This window comes from Triturus cristatus, chromosome 5_2 (assembly GCF_964204655.1).
Source record: "Triturus cristatus chromosome 5_2, aTriCri1.1, whole genome shotgun sequence".
Taxonomy (NCBI): domain Eukaryota; kingdom Metazoa; phylum Chordata; class Amphibia; order Caudata; family Salamandridae; genus Triturus; species Triturus cristatus.
The window spans coordinates 795,996,549-796,017,473 of NC_140588.1; the positions used below are offsets into that span (position 1 = coordinate 795,996,549).

General features: G+C 39.9%; 1 protein-coding gene across 2 annotated transcripts in view; it reads left to right on the top strand.

Moving 5' to 3' along the window:
* The window catches only part of FHL1 (four and a half LIM domains 1), a 301,064-nt gene extending 284,823 nt beyond the window's left edge, over nt 1-16,241 (top strand). For both annotated transcript variants that reach the window (XM_085607926.1, XM_085607925.1), the window contains 3 exons: nt 4,243-4,412; nt 5,649-5,835; nt 13,789-16,241. In XM_085607926.1, the coding sequence (XP_085464052.1) occupies nt 4,243-4,412; nt 5,649-5,835; nt 13,789-13,943 (512 nt within the window). In that variant the 3' untranslated portion in view covers nt 13,944-16,241. The remainder of the gene's footprint in view (nt 1-4,242; nt 4,413-5,648; nt 5,836-13,788) is intronic.
* Nucleotides 16,242-20,925: the final 4,684 nt, after the last annotated feature.

The window sequence follows — 20,925 nt, forward strand, 5'->3', positions numbered from 1 at the left end:
TATGAACTTTCAGGGGTTCTGTTGATTTTAATATCCATTCTACTCTTCTGATTGGGGGGGGAGTGGGGGCTGTTGAAGAAAAGAAACACCTGATATTGACAGAGTGCAGTGGCAGGATGGGCCCAAAACACAAAGTCATTTTGGCCACAAATCTAAATTTATGAACACAAATTACAACATTTTTGCCTGTCAAAAATTCACAAAAAGAATCCTAGCAGATGTGAACGGTTTTACTACTGTGGATTTCTCTGATATGTGTGCAGGGAAATTTGCAGTGGTACATCGCAAGTAAGGGGTGAGAAGTGGGAGTAACCTAGTATGATCAGCCTTGCAAGTTTGTGAGCACTCACAAAATGTGCATTTTCAGGCATGCGCAAACTAAAGTTCGACCTTGGAAATAGTTCAAAATGTACTTGAGACAAGAATTTGAGTAATTCCTCTTCCAGGACTGGAAGAGGAAGGTGTTACTCCCAGATCTGTTAGGGGTAACGTGAACACGTTTATTTCCACAAAGAAAAATGTTTTCCCCACACTGAAAAGAAAAAGAATGTCCCTGTGCCCGTCTGGCTGCCTTTTCCCACTGTCTAGAATTGTAAGTTATGTTAAAATTCTGCATAGGGAGAAAAGGCACCAAAAAAAGTCCATGTGACAGGTCATTAGAAACCCACGCTTGGTGGGCTTTTTAGGCCAGATGTACTATTACAGTTTTGTGAATGACAAAACATTGTAGACGTTCATTCAGGCAGAGTTGTAGAACTCTGCCCATACTTTTACACTTATCTTTATGGATCGTTTCTATGTGCTTCTCAATAACACACAATCTGCCTATGGCAGATAAGGGATCATCTAGAAGTTCAATGCATAATATTATTCAAGAAGTGACTTTGTTTACTAAAATGAAGGTTAAGGCTGAGGAGAGCCCACAGGTCCTACTCCTGGTGTTAATAACAATTATTATCAGACCATATACTAATACTCTGTCTACGGTTAGTGTTCAGATGGCGTGGCAACAATTCAGCTCATTTACTCTATTTTGGGTGTGTAACAAGGCTGGGTGCTCCCCCAAACTTTTAAAAATCTTTTTCACCAGTGGCATAGACTGAGTTCGGTGTGCCACTGGGCATAAGGTCTCGAGGTCAGCAAACAAGCTAATTTAGTTTTTTGTTTCCCGTTGAGGCCTTATTTTCTGTCCATACCCCGATGCTTTTTATAGACTATTTACCAGATTCAAGGAGTGATGTCTAAATAAGGATTGGGTTGTGAATGTTCATAACAACAAATCATGATTGGTCGACAAAAATGATACCTCTAAAAAAATTATATATGCAAGGAATTCTAGTTTTAATATTTTGAGGGTACATTTGTCAAAAACTGGATTCTGCTAAGGTAGGTAAAAAAAAGGCAACCTATCCTTGTGCAGCAGATAGTCAGCAGTAATAGTTGGCTTTTTGTCAAAAAAAAGTGGTCCGGATAAAACTACAAAAGTCATAAAAATCTACAGTGTGAAGACGAAATCATCTGTATTGTGCGGGACAGAACACTGGAGTGTGGCAAAGATCTTTGCTATTATTCAGAATGAGAACAGTTTCTAATTGGCCAGGATCACTTCGACCATATCGCCGAGGCATGAACTGGTTATTAGAGGTTAACAAATTGTCTGTGATTATATCTGTACATAACAGACCGTCGGTGAACCGTGCCCAAATCAGCTTTATTTCAGAGTGAATCTTTGAGATGTTCTTGCTCTACAGGAAATCAGACTCAAGTTCTTAAATGAACAAATTAGTGTGACCTGTCAAATGATGGCCAAATTCCACTTGAAATGTGACCCAGGAGGATTATTTAAGGATTATGGAGCCTATTCAGTAACTGTATTTCGAAGTATGCTTAGTAGCGCTACAATAGTACTACTAATGTACTAAAAATGTTGTTCACAAACTTATGTCTAGATGGTCCGCCACTCCTATATTTTTTTTGAGTGGAAATCTTCTCCGACTGCAGAGTCTCTGAACACATAAGTATATGTTTTATTAGTAAATGTGGGGGGGACAGAAGGGAGTGGTTGCAAACTGGAAAATACTTATGACTAATTGGGTATTAGGGAAGAGTAAAGAGAGTGTTAGTGTGAGGTTGATAGAGGAAGGGACGTGCACCCACCCACAAAAGAGTAAGCCCACTGCTATTCCCAAACTGCAGTTCTAAAATAATTAAAGCTGAAAAGGGACCCAAAACAGTAGTACATTTCACTAGCCCAGAGCTGGAGGAAGTCCAGGACCACAGATAGTGAAACACTGGTACTGCAACACTCATATAGGAAAAAATGGAGGTAGGGAATAAAAATATAAGCCTACATTAAATAATAATTAATTACATAAAATACATTGTTTAAAATAGTTACAGTTGTAAATAAAATAACTAAATTTTTAAACTCTAAAAAATAATACATATTTAAGTATATCTTATTTTAATAACACTTTAATATAAAAACGAATGTAACATTATCTGTAATTAAATGTATTCAACTTACTTTTACTTAATTCTATACATTACTTTTAAAAATCATTAATGGATATTTTTACTTTAGGTGGGAGTTTATTTTTAAATTTAAACTTCAGCAAATTAATTGTAATTAAATTGAATATATATAAATTGATGAAAGATGTGATTTAATTTAAGTTAATAGTGCTGCAGCATTTCTTCTTTTGTTAACAATTTGAAAAATATGATTAAAATTAACCTACGTTAATATTTAACATAAAGTATTTGTACCATTTGATTCAAATTAAATAAACTGTTTTACTACCATAGGGAGAGTCTGCAGTTGAGGTGGGGATCTCCATATGGTAAAGTATAGGGAAAGGTAAAGAAGTTTATTAAACTTGAAAATAATTTTATGTTTAATAATAATGTCAATCAATTGTATATATTTATTTTAAATGTGGAACAAAAGACAAAACTGCTACAGCATTAATAATTACATTTTAAATTAAATTTTTAATGAATTTAAATATATTAAATTACAATTATTCTCCTGAAGTTTTAGAATTAGAAGTAATTTAATTATATTTTATTTAAATGTAATGTTACATTAATTTTTAAATTCAAAATAGGTTAACAATTTAACATTATTTCCTATGGGACAGTGGTGCAATGTCAGTGGTTGGCCATGTGTGGTGTTGGACTTACTACAGTTTCTTTATGACAGTAGCAACTTACACTTGTAAATTTGGCTCCACCCCTGTTTCAGAGGGTAGATACGTGTAAGTCTACACTTTTAAGTAACTTTATACTCAGATTTTGTGACTAGCCAAAAGTAATAAGGTTACTTAAAAGTGTAAGAGTAAACTTACACATTTAAATTACTCACTAGTTACCTTTCTGAATAGCCTCGAAAATTCCCAATTTATATTTACAATTTGTATCGAAGAGTTAAATGGGGTTTTAAGTTCTGGCATCCACGATTGTTTATTAGACAGAAAGACCGTCAATGAGTGCATTTGTCCCAAATAGATCTCTAGCCAATTGGTGGTTATTCTGTCCCTTATTTGTCAGATCAATGCAAAATACACTTTGACAAATGTTGTGATCTGTTTACTTATCCAGTCAACTATTCACGTTCAGTTGGCCAGGGCTACATTTTAATAGAACCAGGGAGATAACAAATTGACTGCATTCCCAGTGGTAGAGATGATTTCTGAAGCTTCTTAATAATCTGTAATGATTATGTGAAAATCAATTATTAATATGAGAATAAACATCCTGGACCATGCTATTACTCCTTTGCCTCTCCCTCTAGTTGATTTGTAATTTGATATTCCTGTAATTATTACTTGATTGAGAACAAATTACGTTTTTGGTTACTTTCAAACAGGTGTTGAGTAAGGGTTCAAATTATCAATCGGTACAATGGTTTAGTTTTCAATGACAACCATTTCTTCTACATATGGTGTTTTTGATAAGAATAGTTTTGAAATGCTTATATTGCTATTTGGGTGTCATGTGAAGTTCTTATTGAATCGATTTGCTATTTGTAGTACAATACTAATATATTGTATAATGCATGTTTTATGGAATCGTGTTACGCTATTTCTTTGACGTCTTTCACATCTAAAATAATGTAATTTCTTTTCATACTTTAGTGTAATGTTTTGGTGATGAATGGCATTTACTTGAGAACGATGATGCAAACAATGGGAAGAGAGTGATTCTGATTTTATTACACAATGCTTTATGCCATTTCAGGAAGCAAAAATGTTGAGTACAAGAAAAGTGTCTGGCATGAGGAATGCTTCACCTGCAGCCAGTGCAAGCAAGCAATAGGATCGGGGAGTTTCTTCCCAAAAGGAGAAGAGATTTACTGTGTCTCCTGCCATGAGCACAAATTTGCCAAGCTATGTGTCAAGTGCAAGAATGTGAGTAGTACTGTGCAATTATTATTTATATAGGTTTTTGAACAGCCATGCCACATTCTACTTAGAAGGCATGTTGAAAATACAAAACAGGAAGCCTGATTTTCATCAAGGAGATACTGATGTGGAAGTGGCTTGTACAACTATTTTTATTTGACTTGAGTAGTTTTTTTTAACTTGATTTTATTTTGGATGTTTCTTACGGTAATATCTTATGTCACTGAAGGCCACATTCGAAGTCTGTCTACTGCGATGGCTTTATAAATATCTAGGAATAGTTCTGATTGATATAAATGTTTTTGATGGTGCCCCTGAAGCATATCATGTCATTGGGCCTGATTTAGATCTTGGCGGACGGGGACTCCGTCACAAAGGTGACGGATATCCCATCCACCGAAATATAAATCCCATTATATTCTATGGGATTTATATTTCGGCGGGTGGGATATCCGTCACTTTTGTGATGGGGTAACTTGTCTAAATCAAGTCCAAAGTCCAGATGACGGCAGCTATTAGTTGATCCCAATATCAAGATTCCAAAATGTGATCACAGAGTTAATTGATATTACAGCTCAAAAGGATAATGGATTAGGTTTGTGAAACAAATGTGTATTTACCAACTGCTCTAGGTTATCCAAGAGGTAAGCACCCTTTGGCCACGTTTTCAAATCTTCAAGGTTTCTATAACCTCTATGAGAATATTCCCAAACATAATTTCCAATGAAAGAGTAACACACATGCACCAGATTCACACCAAAATGTAAAGGAAATTATTAGACTTAAATTAGCAACATTAAGATTGTTCAGATACAAAGACCAAAGCACTTCCGACGTGTGTGTGCAGTAAAAAGGTTGTTCCCACTGGATAACCATTGATGAGTTTTTACACAGTTGTCTGTGGTGGCTCGTTCTACTGTGTAGTGATAGTTAAACACTGTGTTACCATAAAGGTAACAGTCTAGTGACTCAGGTGATGATATCCCCTGTTAAAGCAGCGTCTGCTGCAGACAGAGTAATTGAGAATGTGTTCGTTTGTTGTTACTAAGGTATGTTTAATTTCAGCTTCTCAGTGGCATTGGTAATCCCAATGGCCTAATTATTTTTGACTCAATTTCATTCCAGTTATATTGATAATAAAATAAATCATTAATTCCTGAAGAGTGTACAGTAATCGTATAGATGAGTGAAAGATATGTTGTAAATTGTACATTACGTTAATGTCAGTTACTTTGTCAATAGGCGATAACATCTGGAGGGATCAATTACCAGGATAGACCATGGCACTCGGAGTGCTTCGTGTGTGCCACTTGCCAAAAGAAGCTTGCTGGACAGCGCTTCACTGCTGTGGAAGACCTGTTCTACTGTGTGGATTGCTACAAAACCTGTGTAGCCAAGAAGTGTTCTGGATGCAACAACCCTATCACAGGTAGCCCAGTCATTCATATTTTCTCTACAACTAGATGCAGTCTTGTCGAGCATTACTCGTTCCACATCAAGAGTTTACTAAAAATCTGGCAAAAGGTTAGTGTGAGTTATTGATATGAAGCAATATTAGAGTATGGGTAGAGTTTGCTGCTTCTGCAGAATAGCTTGCCCAGGGAAAGCTTAGCAAAACTTAGCAAAACCTATTGGCTTTGCTAATGCTTGTTATGCTCTAAATTGATAGAGAGCATGCCTATCTCTCCATTGAGGCATAGATTGGAATGGGAATCTGAGTTAGCCTTACCAGTTGTCAGGAAAATGATGGTCCTACTGCTGTACACAGGTCAAGGATGCTCCACTCACGTATATGCAAAAATTAATACAATTTAAGTTTGTACATCACTTTTACCTTACATTTCAACACATAGTAAAGGTTAGCCAGGACAATAAATTGGAATGCAAAAAATGCAGTTTGCCAAACATTAGGTTCCTTCTTGTAGCATGATCCTGGCCTAAGACCCTTAAGTACTGTGCCAAAGTGTTTGAGTTGTTGAGCGTCATGATAGAGACCCCATTGAAACCGCTTGCTGTCTATGGTTCTGCTTGGTGCCATCATGGATCTGCCTAAAACGACATGACGAGTCACATGTATACCACTGTTGCTGACTAAAAGGAGAGATGCTATGTCGTGGATGCAGAGTAGTATACCTAAGCATGATGAGTGGATACAAGACATGATCTATTGTTGAGACCAAGCTGAGACTTATGCTGCAGACCTACCCCAAGGGCATGCCCTAGAGATTACTTAGGCCTTCTCTGGAAAAATACAACATTAATTATGGTTGCTACTGTTCATTAGTCATTTTAGACTTGTGCACATGTCCCTTTTTTAATCTATTGTTGGCTAGTTTTACTCCTTTTTAATATCCAATTTGTAAAAAATTGTATGAACTTCGGTATAAAATGTACAGTTTCTGCATCACACTTGCGTACCTCATCTCCCTGTTGGAGCTCCCTTCCAACTCCTTCATTTTACTCAGCAACTTCACCTTTCACTAAGAGTTCACACCAGCCCCAACACTACCAACCTCATGTATGACCTAAGCATAATATGACTCACCCACTTAGTGAATAACCCCACCCATGCAGCTGGCCCCTCCTCGACCCTGTATTCACCAACTTCCCCGATATCCTGGTGGGCAATCCAACTCCTCCCACCAGGACTGACCACCACCTCGTCCGCTTCAGCCATCACCTACCGGACTCACACAGCAAGGCCACACAGTGAAATTGGACCAATATCCTTGAAGGAATCTGGACCACAGAATTTCAATCTTGACACCAGCCATGCCGTGGCGATCTATCACACACCATCAGGAACACTTCAGCACATGCATCACCTCCTGCACTAACTTCCTAGCATCACTAAAAATCACCTCCATGTCTAGTCAAAGCCACTTGAAAGCTGGTACACAGAAGATCTCTAACTCACCAAGTGCCACTACAAACAGCTGAAATGATAATGGTGCTGCACCCACGACCACAATGTCAGAGACACCTACAAATCAGCCTTACAAATCTGCCACCAGCAACTCAGAGCCACCAAGTGCTCAGCACTTACTGAATGAATTCAAAACAGTTCCAACTCCTCAAAAGAAATCTTCGCCATAGGGAAGGAATTCACATCCACTGCTCCCAGCTCCATGACCATAACCCCATTGCAGGAACTCTGCACCTAGCACTCCCACTACTTCACCAACAAAATCACCACAATCTACACAACTTCACACCCTACCTGACCTCTCCACCTTTCCTATCCTCCAGTCCGATAACAAGAACACCCTGGAAAGTGCCATGACCTGCTGGCCACCCATCATCCTGCTGGAAACTGCCTACACCATGCGATCCATCTAATTGGGATCACCTTCGAATTCCTGCCCTGACCTCATTTGCACCAAACAACTTGACTTCAATCCTCATTGACTCTCTCTCCACCGCCACCTTCATGGACCCCTAGAAACACACCACCATCTTACCGCTCCTGAAGAAGCTCTCGATGGACACAAAGACAATGACTAACTCCAGACCCATCGCCTTCCGCCCGAGCCAAAGTATTAGAAAAGTTGATCAACAACCGACTTGCCGACCACCTGAAGGAACTCCAATTGCTCCCAATTCACAAACGCACCCTATTAAAACTCCTCACACACATTTACAAGGCACTACACAAGCAAGACCCAGCATACCTCAAGAGCTGCATCCATTTCCACACAGCAGCCAGACATTGCCTTGAACGACCTCTCCTACCACATCAGAACTGCCAGCTCCATCACATTAATAATTACACAAGAAAATGAAAAACCTGGCTTATCTAATGTCTCCAGTTAGGACAGCACCTCCCTTCTTAGGTGCTAGGATACCCCCCGGTGATATATGCGCCATACAAATTACCATAACTTAACATATAATATATAACATAATATAACATGTAAAATAACTTCAGCCCTCCAAAGAACCTCATCACTGCTGCCACTAAATGTATTCCAATATATACATAAAGGCTACACATTGACCAAAATATTTGGTATCTTCCAATATGATCCAGAGCTGAGCTTACTTAAGCACTCGCACATTGTACTTTCTGAATAATGAATCTGCACTGACCAACAATCAAACTGTTAAACTTTATATGATCTGTGATGTTCTTTTAAATTTAGAATGTTATCTTTAATAAAATATTTTACCAGCTAACTTATTAGTAAGTTACAGATCTATCAACCCCCCCAAGGCTGTTATTACCAATAATAACCAAAACAGTCCACCAGGATAGTGTTCCAAGCCACTTTAGGGACAACTGGGCATGCTTATTTGTAGGAAATAAATGTATGAATAGTCAGTGGCATTATGAACAAGTGACAATCCCTGTGCTCTTGGAAATAACTGTTGGGGCCAGCGCCCCTTCAATGCCTCGCAGGACTGTCCCTTAATACTGAACAAAAAGAGACAATATTTATCAACACGATCACACCCATTGTCCTCAGTCAAGTATTACCCCCTATGTAATGCACAGATGCAGGCCTACCCATCCAACATGGCACCCACACCCATTTTGCCTGACAACCTTCTCAATGCCTTATCCTTTTTGCTGTGCATCATTACTCTCCCGCCACTCCATTTCCCTCAGTAGAATACCCTCCTCCAAGGCCCTCCGGCCCTCCCCCTCTAAGAGGACAACAACACTTTGGTATCTTCATGGTCCCATAATATATTTTCCATCACGTATTTACCAACTCTTAATTTGCCAAGAGTAGCGAGCTCGCTGTCACCCCTTTCTGTTGAAGTGCTACTCGCAACCCCTCAATCTTCTCACACTTTTGTTTCATCTGTTGGGTGACATCAGGAAACAGATGAATTATAGGTGGTGCAAAGTGCAACAGGCTCTTTTTCCAATTTGCTTTCGTAATTGTCTCTCTCCTCATGGTTTCACAGGTGTATTATGACTTGACCAGCCCATTTCCTCTAACCTTACTTCCAGCCCTTTAGTCTGTCACATCTTAAAATCCCCAGTGGAACTCTACATCTAAATATGGTGCCAAGGTTCAAGAAAATCGCTAGTGCTGAGATCAGTCAAATCATATCATCTTACATCGGTGAGGAGGCTAACATTCCTCAAAATAAGGGCTCACCTAATATTCCAAGGTCCCAACTTATATTTCTAAATTACATTTCTGCACCAGGGGAGTCCATACCAATCACCTAATATGTCTAAGTGGGACTGGATCTGTAGGGAGCTAAACTCTTTTTCCACCAGCCAATGCTAGAATCACGTTTATGAAAGGTTCAACTGATTTTGTCCACTTCTGTCTTTAATGTAGTTCTTACGATTTTATGGAAAGAGGGATCTGGAAGGGACTTCATAGGAAGGGGTCCCTGATTGCTCCTGACTGTTTAGGTGCTAAGGTATCTCCCCTACTAGGACCCTGCTATGCTTCTTTGGAGCAAGGCCATTGCTGTGTGTCTTGTAATTGCCGCATCCAATTTCCCTATTCTGTCCATCCCAGGACAAAACAAAAAACTGCCTTCTTGGGCACACAGCATCAGGCCTAGAGGCCACTCCACCAACCAGACTCCACTAGTGGTGTAAAAAGAAGTAGTGTAACTCCATAAATGTAATGTGTGCTGGAAAGCCTATCTCTGCAACAGGCTTGTTGCTTGCAAGCAGTGGTTGTCATCACACTAGGGTGCTGGCCTTCGGCTACGGCCCAGAACCAAAACTGTGGTCACAGCGTAGGAAACCAGAGATTAGCTTCAGGTGGTAGGAAATAGCATGCAGGACACAGCGCCGTGATATCCTTCCAGGTGAATGTTGTGCTCTATAAATAAATAAAAAAATACATAAATAAACAAGGCACAGAGTGTAAATGTGACCGCATCCACCAAACAAACAAAACAGGCTCTGAACTACAATCAGATTATACCAGGGGTGGTTTAAAGCTTCCTCTGCATCTGGGGACCTCTCAGTCCAGGTAAGCCACCATCTTGACCTCTTCTCAGGCCACAGCCTCATTGTGGCTTTTTCATTATATGTAGCTGTAAACGTTGTATATGGAGAATTCTAAACTAAAGATAAGCAAAATGGCTTTGACTAATTAGTAACCAACTAATGTTGTTAAATCCATAGCCGCCATTCTTTATCATTGGTAAATACCATGGTATATGCCTTATAGTGTATTGGTAAGCACACAAGCCTGATCAACAATAGTTTGTGCACACCAAAGGGTTACCAAGATATGCGTAAAAGGCAAATTTTAATTCTTTATGAATTACTGTATTGTCGTCACCTCTACAACAAACTCCAAAGTGGGCCAAATTACTGCAACTTGATTGCATAGTAGGATTCTCACAGATTTGTGTTCTATTTTCACATTTGTCTTTCTCGCTCTCTAATTACTTCTGGTTGCTACTCCATACATCATTGACTCAGATGTTTGCATATTTCTATCGGTTGCACCTCTACTACTTTTGGTTTAACTCCACAGATCTTTTACTGAGGGGTTTTTGGTGTTTCTTGGTATTCCTACCTTCATTACACAAGGATAGATTTAATATCTTACATACACCCCCTACTATATGACCTGTGGCATTCCTTGGCACTCCATTACTTCTTTTAATACCCCCAGGCTTTAGACCTCTGCCACTAATGATAACTTTATATAGCATCTCCACTGATTGTGCTACAGTGCCATTAGGAGCTGATCTCCTTCACTGCTGGAGGACCCTTCCACTTCTCCCTTACCACTTAAGATTTCACCAGAGGTTAGGCCTTTATTCCATTCAGTATGCCTAGGAATTGCTTAACATAGCTTCCAGGACTTGGCCTGCTGTTGCTCCCTGGTGACTCTATATAGTTTTTCTTCTGGTTGCATGTTGGACTTAGCCATCTCTACAGGATCACCCCCAAACTTTGCTCCTCCTGTTTTATTAATTCATGTTTTAGGCTTCAGGACTCTGCACTTTACCACTATTAACCTGTGCAAAAGTGCTTGTGCCCTCTCCCTAAACATGGTACAACTGGTTTACACCTTATTGGCATATTTAATTTACTTGAAAGTCCCTAGTAAATGGTACCACATGTACCCATGGCCTGGAAGTTAAATGCTACTAACGGACCTGCAGCAGTCATTGTGCCACCCACTTAAGTAGCCTTTTAAAACATGTCTCAGGCCTGCCACTGCAACCTGTTGTGAAGTTTTAAACTGCCATTTTGACATGCCAAAATTAAACCTTTTGTCAGGCCCAAACCTTCCTTTTAATACATATACACCACCCCTAAAGTAGACCATAAACAGCCAATTGGGTAGGGGCATTGTATCTAAAACGTAGGTCATTTGTTTTTGAGTTTTTCATTTCCTGGTAGTGAAAAACTCCTAAATCCATTTTTTAACTACTGCAAGGCCTGCCTTGTTCCTCAGAGGACTACCCTACTGCTTGAGGCCTGCCTGTTCTATGACCGGGCCTTCTCCCTTCATCACAGGCTAACCTGAGTGACTCCAAGTGTCAGTTGGCTGACTTTGTGTTTTGAGATACAGGGACACAAAACAAGCTCAAAAAGCCTCCCTGCAACTGCCCAGCTGACCTCCCTGAGCACTGCTGGCGTCTGCTGGAGTGAGTTCCTGATCCACAAGAGGTGCCTCCCCATGTCCTGGATCCTCGGCTGGAATCGGTTGAGCTCCTCCTGTGAAATCCTGAAATTATTAACTCTGTGTGCTGGATTTTGAGAAGGTAACTTTTTCAGTGGGAATAACCGAGTTCCTGTATCGGATCCTTACTCCATCATGGTCGACCTGAAGCTGTGACTTTCCACTGGTGTAGCACAACCAGATGACTGCAAGTGGCGCTTTGTGCTTTTGGACGCTATACCTACCGAAAACTTTAAATCTGCATATCTTCGGTTCAACTGATTGGATTTATGTTGTTTTGGTCCATTTTATTCATGAGATATTTCTCTATTTTTCTAAATTGGTTTGAGATTTTGCGTTGTGTTTTCACTTTGTTACTGTTTGTGTGCTACATAAATACTTGACCCAGTGTCTCTGAGTTAAGCCTGACTGGATTTGTGCCAATCTAGCAGAGGGTTAAACACAGGTTAATATAATGACTTTTGTGGTTCACCCTGACTAGGATTGTGGTTGTTGCTTAAGAAGGGTTTACCTCCCCACCCCCTTCAATCAGTAACCCACTTTCTTACATTGCCTAATATTGTTCTTAGGGTCTGTACTTCTATCACTGTTTTGTGATTTCGAAATAGTATTCATGGTTGCTTAACGGTCTCCAAGGGAATGAACCTCTTTTGCTCACAATTCCACTGGTGGCATAAAACAGTCTGCAGGCACTGGGCTATCATCACTCAAAGGTGACTCTACATAATTCTCACTAGTTACTTAACAGTTCTATCTGAAGGTGGCCTTCTGTTGGTGGCGAGATGCTCTACATTTTATTCACTGGTTGCATAACAGTGCTTCCAGGAAATGGTCTGCTATCACTCCAGATTGGCTCCATATTGTATTCACTGAATACTATACCGTGTTTCTAGAGGTTGGGCTTTTTCTCACTCATGTGCGACTCCGTATGGTATTCACTGGTTGCTTAACAGTGCCTCCAGCAGCTGGGCACCTACCTGTCACCCTTGGATGGCTCGATATTGTCTAGCCACTGCTTGCTTAATACTCCTAAATATGATGTCAACGTGTGCAACCGTGCCAGTAGTCACACTACATGCTTATAGGAAACAGTGCCACTATTTCATGTTTAGAGCATGTATCCAAACCTTATTCACCTGACACAACATCTCCCACACAGATTCAACAGAACCATCATCCTTTTTATCCATGTACTCTGAAGGAGACCCAAGGAACAGATGTAAATTGGAATTCTTTCTAACCTCATTAGGGGTATGAAGCACCATACAAATCCTACAATAGATTGCAAACCGTGGTAAATTCCTTATCCTAACTCACAGAATCATAATTTGTGGAAATTCATGATTTTCAACTGCACTTACGGATAAGGCTCATTTTCTAAAGATCTAAATTCAGGATCAGCGATGAGGCAAGTTGCATTCCACAGTACAGGGCCTACAAAAAGCACGAACACCCACACACGTATAAGCTTGTGGGAAGCCACAACCATTTTGTAGATAGTTTCTCACTATGGGAAGACATACATATTTACTCCAGTCACCTTTGGGAAGTCTACATAATTTCATTTAAGAATTTGAATAAGTAGAAATGTACGACCATCATAGATTTTGTGGTATTTTTGTGACTTACAAAAAAAAGTATAAAAACCTACTTCAAACGTAGGAAGAAATCAATTTAAATAGATTTCTGACATTTCAAATCTGAACTTTGTATCTCCTTTAATATATGTTTTTTTTTGTTGCTGTATTTCCAAACAGGGTTCGGAAGAGGAGCTAACGTCGTTACCTATGAAGAAAAGTCTTGGCATGACTACTGTTTCAACTGTAAAAGATGCTCCCTTACTCTGGCTAACAAGCGCTTTGTGTGCGTCCAGGATCACATTTACTGCCCTGACTGTGCCAAGAAGATCTAAAGAGGAGGCAGACTGTGCACTGTCTATTGGAGTTGTGTGCATCTTACTTCTATGACTGCACCATCGCACCTTATGCTGCATGTCAGTGCACACACCTGCACACGCTCCTGCCTTTCATTACACCACAGCTCAGAAGGAAACTGCATGACAAGTTACTTTCAAAATACAGTAGTATTAAAGCTTTGCCATTTCCTTTGCTTTTCCAACCTGAAATTAACTAAAGAAAATGTCACTCTTATGTAAGCATTAATGACAAAGTATCAAAGTCGGAATTAATCGAATGCACTTCATTTAAAACATCTAACTATATAGTGTATTTTCTGCATGATGAATACAAACTTAAGCTTTATGATAAATAATTAGCTTTCCTATCTTCATTAATCAGTACATGTATAAAAACAGCTATCACATTCTCAACTTGCAGAAAAAATATGTACATCACACAGTTTCTAACGCATTTAAAGGGCAGATTATATTATTTGTCTAACATACGTGTATTTTGTTTTAGGACCCGAAAACAGCTTTATTTACTCAATCTGTCAACATAAATTAAACATATGCACAATAGTGTTGGGTAAGGCTACTTGCATAAGATTGTCTTCGCTGAGGGATATTGACAAGGATATGAACCATTTTCTGTTTCTGAGTTACTGGCACTGAAACGAGTAATTGGCCATAATACCAATATCACTGTCTGTCGTCTTTTTTAACTTGTCTTTCCAATAGTAAAATATTCAGTTTAAGGAACATGTTTTTATCCAAATGTCATTTTTCATCACAGAATGAACTTTAATTCAACATACATATACTTTATTGTAAGAGGAGGGTTTGTCCTTAAGATGAGTCGAGCTGTTAAAGGTGTGGTATACAAGTATGTGTGTGTGTATTTATGCCATGCCTGTGAAAATAAATGTGGCTATTATTGGAAAGACGTGTACTAATAAATACACATTCGTAAATTTATTATTAGAATGGATAGGTCAAATTCTATGTTTCAACATACCTTTTAACTTACTTTATAAATCTCCTTTTATTCCTCACGGATAACCTGTTACAATCAAGCTACTGCGAAGACAACTGGGGCCATACTCAAACACCTAATTTATGTGTTTTTTATTTTTCTCACTGCCCATATTTAATCCTTTCTGTCCTTATTTTTGGTTTTAAATACTATCTGTATATATCTTCTGCACATTAAAAAAACAGCATGGCATAAATCATAAGTGGAGATCTGCAGAGAATATTATGCCATTTATCACGGTAGTTGCAGATGGAGTATTGTAATTTAGCTTCTTTTGAGTGGAGGCCCGTACCCTCACTCGGGGATGGTAATACAACATACCGCACATCTGCATACACTTTAAACGTGTGTGAGGCAGCTCATTTAGAGGTATAACGTGATTGGCTACTGTTATTTGACAAAAAGCAGTGTTTTCAAACCCACATGTTATGTAGATTTTACAGTGCATTACTTTTTATAACTTGCTGAAATGGTATCAATTTAGAAAACTATGGATTATATCCTGGGACATTAGTTGGTACTCTCATCCTTCTCACCAACTCACTACTTTCTAAGCATACTAACTCATTCAGATTATGAAAACTTCAAAACATTCTTCCCTATTACAAAATGTCAAAAAAGTGACGTTTCAGCAACGTAAAAGTGCCGGAATGTTTTATTAAAATCAATCAGTGCCCATTTTTAGCTGAACAACGGAGTCCGTGACTGCCCAGGTCTTCATCTCTACAGACAAACGTGGTTGTTAATAGAGCAAATAATACATTAGCAAATATTCCACCCCCTGAATTTCCATAAACAAACATTCTCTATTCTTTTTAGTACAGCCAAATAAACCTTCTTGAAGCAAGAATATTTTATTCTTGATAACTATATGAAATGTACTTGTACTATGAACATTGCAGAATGGATAATGTGTGTGTTATGAACCAAGAAAGCTATCCTAGGCTTCTTGTCACTTTTACAAACCACTCGACCTTGGGTCCCATAGTTTATTTTGTCACTTGAACCTCTCCATGGCATTACATCACAGTGCAGTTATCTGTAGGTATCTCCCACCCTTACTACATATGGCTATATTTGGGAATCAGTGAAAGCAAATGTCTAGTTAAAGTTCAGTCCTTATATAGTTCAGTATATATGTGTAAAACGGATGTGCTTTTCTAAACATGTTTGCATCTTCTGTTTCTTTTTTCTCTCTACAAAAATGTATGTAACACAGTTGGAGCTTTGCAAGACTTGTGCCTTTAAAATCATATCTAATAAAAATTTAACCCAAACGGCTTTTATTCATATTTTCAAATGTAGAACTGATATTTTCTCTTTTTCTAAAAAAAACAAATTTATGTTTGACAGTCACTTTGCACAGATGATACATTACGCCTAGCAGCACAGGCAGGTCACATGCATTGTAGTGCACTTTTAGACCAAATGGCACTGATAGTATAACCTTTGTTTTACTATGGCAGAGTACTATTTATCGACCGTAAAGGATTTTTATAGTTTTTTTTTAGATGATTATAGGTATCACTGAAGGGAGATTTTACAGGGTTTTTGGCAACCAGTCATTGAGAGCAGAGCCCTAGCCAGAACTGCAGCCCAAAAACTGGTCACGTCTGGTTTAAATGACTTCAGAACGCCTATACTATTTAGTATTTAGGACAGACCTTTCAATGCCATGTCTGCTATTCAGGTCAAGCCTAGAGGCAACGCGCATGTGCTGCTCTGTGAGGCATGCTGTAATGTCTCTGTGAAGTTAGAAGACAGCTACCACACGCCCACCGCATGTGATTGGTTACTTAGTCCGCCTTTATAAATTCCATAGTTTTGGGTTGTGGATAGAGTACATGTGTCCCGTCTTGTGGGTGTTTTGTTTCCATCCTGGCGTTTGCCCCTGCTGCATGGATCCTTTCGATACAGGCCATATGTTCTGGTACCCGCATTACTTTTTCTTTTGCCTCGGCTTCTTAGTAATTTCCTGTCGGCTTTTACTTTCCTCCTGCCCCCCATTGTCCTTGTTCACTTCGCTCCCGGCCCCCTCCCACTGTCGGTATTCCCTTTGCTCCTGTGCCCCTCCCTTGTTGTCCATGTTGTCTTTTTTTCCCACCCCTCCTCCCGTTGTCTGTATTCCCTTTGTTCCCGCCCCCTCCCCGTTGTCCGTGTTGTCTATTTTTCTGCCCCCTCCCATTGTCCACATTCCCTTTGCTCCTGCCCCCTGCCTGTTGTCCTTGTTGTATTTCTTCCCGCTCCCTCCTATTGTCAGTATTCCCTTTGTTCCCCACCCTCCTCCCCCGTTGTCCATGTTGTCTTCTTTCCTCCCCCCTCTTGATGTCTGCATTACTTTTGCCCCGACCCCTCCCCTTTTGTCTGTGTTGTCTTTCTTCCCGCTCCGCTCCCATGCACACCCAAGACCCGCACAGCCGTAACTGGCTAGGGAAGAGGTGCGGCATCTGCACTGGACAGGTAAGTGAGGTTTGTTTTCCCCCACAGCTGGGGGGTGTGGTTGAGGAGGGAGGTGGTGATTCCCGCAGTACTGCCGATGGTTGCTCTTGACCTGGGCAGAAGAACACACAATTGTGTGCCTCTGTTCCTAAAAAGTTCTCCTGGCTTTGGTTTGCTTTTTTTGGCATTCCAGAATCCCGATGCTTTTAATTTACCAATCCAACTGAGATCGGTATATAATTTTTTTGAAAAGCCGAAAAGTCAACAAACAGTATGAACAACATGCAGGTACCGAACAGACAAAATGCCCCCTTCAGGAGAAGAGTAATTCTAGAGGGCCAGGGGCATTGAGTTTTATGCTACAAAAACAAGGCCAGGTCGATAAGATCTTTCCAAGCTTAGTCTTACTCACTTTTAGCTCATTTCATGATCCCAATAATATTCAAACTAGGTGAAGTCAAACTAGTATCTGCAAGTCAGAATACAGTCAGTAAGGCTTAGGGAAAGATAAGGTAAGAGATGCCATCACAAGCCCAGTTAACAATCTGTGTAGAAGTACATATGTTTTACACATTATTCATTTAGACATGTTTATACACAAGCACTCATCACTAGCAGGCTGGTCTACGGAACACTCTCTATGCCAGAATCTCCAAACAACTCCTATACAGACTCCAGACCAGCCAGAACACCGCTGTAAGACTCATTCTCGACCTCATACTCTGCAACCACATCACACTGCACCTCAGGAAGCTTCACTGGCTCCCCACTCTCAAGCTCAGCCAATTCAAACTTCTCACACACATACAAAGCCCTACAGAACATCAGGACCAGAATACCTGAACAGCCGCATATACTTTCACCAACCCACCAGACACCTATGCTCTGCCTCGCACACATGCCCGCATCTGCAAAAGCAAAACTGGAGGTCTCTCATTCTCCTATATCATACCCAAGATATGGCACGACCTCTCTCAACTCATCAGAGCCTCCTCCTTATTGAGTTCAGCAAGAAGCTGAAGACCTGGCTCTTCTTATAAGCACCTTGGGACCACACACCTACACAACTTGCCCAAGTGCATAGATACCCCCTTGGGTGATTAGTGTGCTATACAAATCAACATGACACAACATTTTTAAAGTGGTCTTTGTGTCTTGTGCGATAATCTAGTAGCAGTCTTCTCTTGTATTTAAGCCTCCACTGGCAGAATCCAGTCTCTCCCCTTCTTCATTCATGCCTCATCCTCCACTTTATGGGAACTCACATTAGAAACTAGTTCTTGATCACTAATAAGGTTTGAGGGTTCAGAGGGAGTGCTGGTCCCAGCATCACTGGGGTGGATTCACCATTAATAGATTTGACTGAAGGTTTCGTTTTCGACCCTAGAAATCAATTTAAAATAACATTTGAACATTTTTTTAAGTTTGAAAAGAGTAAAGTTTATTGAAGTAAACTGGAAAGGGTAAAAGAAGGGGAAATATAATACAGATATGTTTAAAGAAAATCAATAAATATCCAGAGATAAGTGGTTATCTTAACAATAAAGAGAAAATATGTAAAAATATAATACAAATCTGGTCAATTACCTAAAACGTAACAACATAATTCAGATAAAACCTATACAAACAATGTTAAAAATAGAGAAAGATCAGAATGTCAAGCAGGTTTTGACACCTCTTGTTCCGAGATTTTGCGTGTACATGAAATTTTAGTAGGGCAATCAATACATCTTGTAACTGGGAACCATATATGCAAACGTTTTACAGCCAGAGATATTGGGTATACATAAACAATATCCAATCTGTGATTATAGCATACAGCATACCACCAAGCCTGGAAAGAGAGGTCAGACAAATGTTTCCAATGTTTGGTAATCTGCTGAAATGCTACGGCCAAAAGTAAATCTAAAAACATGCAACTGTAAAGGACACTGCGACCAGTCATCAGAAAGAGAACCCCAAAAAATATTAACAAAAGAGAAATGCTCCGCAAGCAGAAAAATCTGGGTGATTTGTTTCCAGACATTCTTCCAAAAGTCCTGAAAAAATGAACAGGAAAAAAGTAAGTGCTTTAAACAGCGTTCGTGGATGAAGATGACCAGCAAGTGTAGGGTAGTTCAGTGTCTATCTTATGGAGAAATGAGAGGGAAAGGAGTAGCCTATTGTAGATGAAGAAAAGCGTCTGCGTAGTGTTAGCTGCTCTAGAAGATTTCCTCATTTTAAGCCACATTTTATTCCAGAATTGAACATTTAGATGAGATGACATAAAAAGTTAGAGCAAATTATATTTTAAAGGTAATGTTGATACAAAAATAATCATTCTACTCTAGAAAACGGTGCTGTTGAAATCTTTATTAGGTCGAGCGTATTGTCAGCGCACAAGCGCTGCTCTGCAAAGATCTGGGGTAGCTCAGTACGGGAGTGAAGCCCCGCCCACTACCTCACCCATATTTGTCATTGGCTTGTGTCTTTGTCCTTCGTAAATGCTACCTTTGGATTCGTTTATAGGCTCGTTTGTCCCTCCTTAGTACGGCTGTGTCGTCATTTGATTCCTTCCATGGCTACTGGCCCCTTTAGTTCGGTTCTTACACCGTAAGCACTAATTCTTTATTGAGTTTGTCCTTCTTGAGGCAGGACGTCTGTTTTGTTACTTTCAGTGCGCTGTGTGCTTTCACTTTGCGAGCTGCGGGACAATCTCGACGGCTTGTTAAGGTAATCTGAAGAGAGACTGTTTGTTTACGTTGTGCTAGTTTAATATGTTGAAACAGCAACCCCAGTGCCGACGAACTGCACAAAAATCGAAGAAATGAGAAACAGGAAGTTTATGGAGAATCAGAAGGCAGCAACATATTTATTTTATTTATTTATAAAGTTTTATATAGCGCGAACTTGACCCAAGAGGGTATCAGAGCGCTTTACATTTAGGATTGTTGCGTTAAAAGTTACATCAGATACAGGAGCATAGTAAGGTACAGTACACATAAACAATGTTTCAAGAATTCGTAGGAGGGAGGGGAAGAAGGAGTAATAGCGGGGAGACGAGGAGGAACTGTGCCCATTGTCCGGCTGGGTAGGTGACGTCAAGGGGGAAACCAGGGCCAATCTCCCCATTAGCTGTCTAGCAGCTCCACCGGGCATCAGCCATGTTGCTCAGGTCTCAACGTTCAGGAAACACAATTTTTTAGTTTATTTGATTTGAGAAGGTTATATAGCGCTGTCTAGACCCGGAGGTATCAGAGTGCTTAACCAGGGGATAGTTGCATTACAAGGTACATCAAAAAGGATTATGTAGCACTGGCTAGACCCGGAGGTATCAGAGCGCTATGACAGAGGAACATTGCGTTACAAATTACATCAGTTACAATAGCGTAATAAGGTACAGTAAACAAACAACAAGGTTGAGAGAATGTGTAGGAAAGGAGGGGAGGAAGGAGCCATAGCAGGGAGACGAGAAAGAACTGTGTCCAATGTCCGGCTGGGTAGGTGACGGTCGAGGGGGAAACCAGGGCCAATCTCCTCATT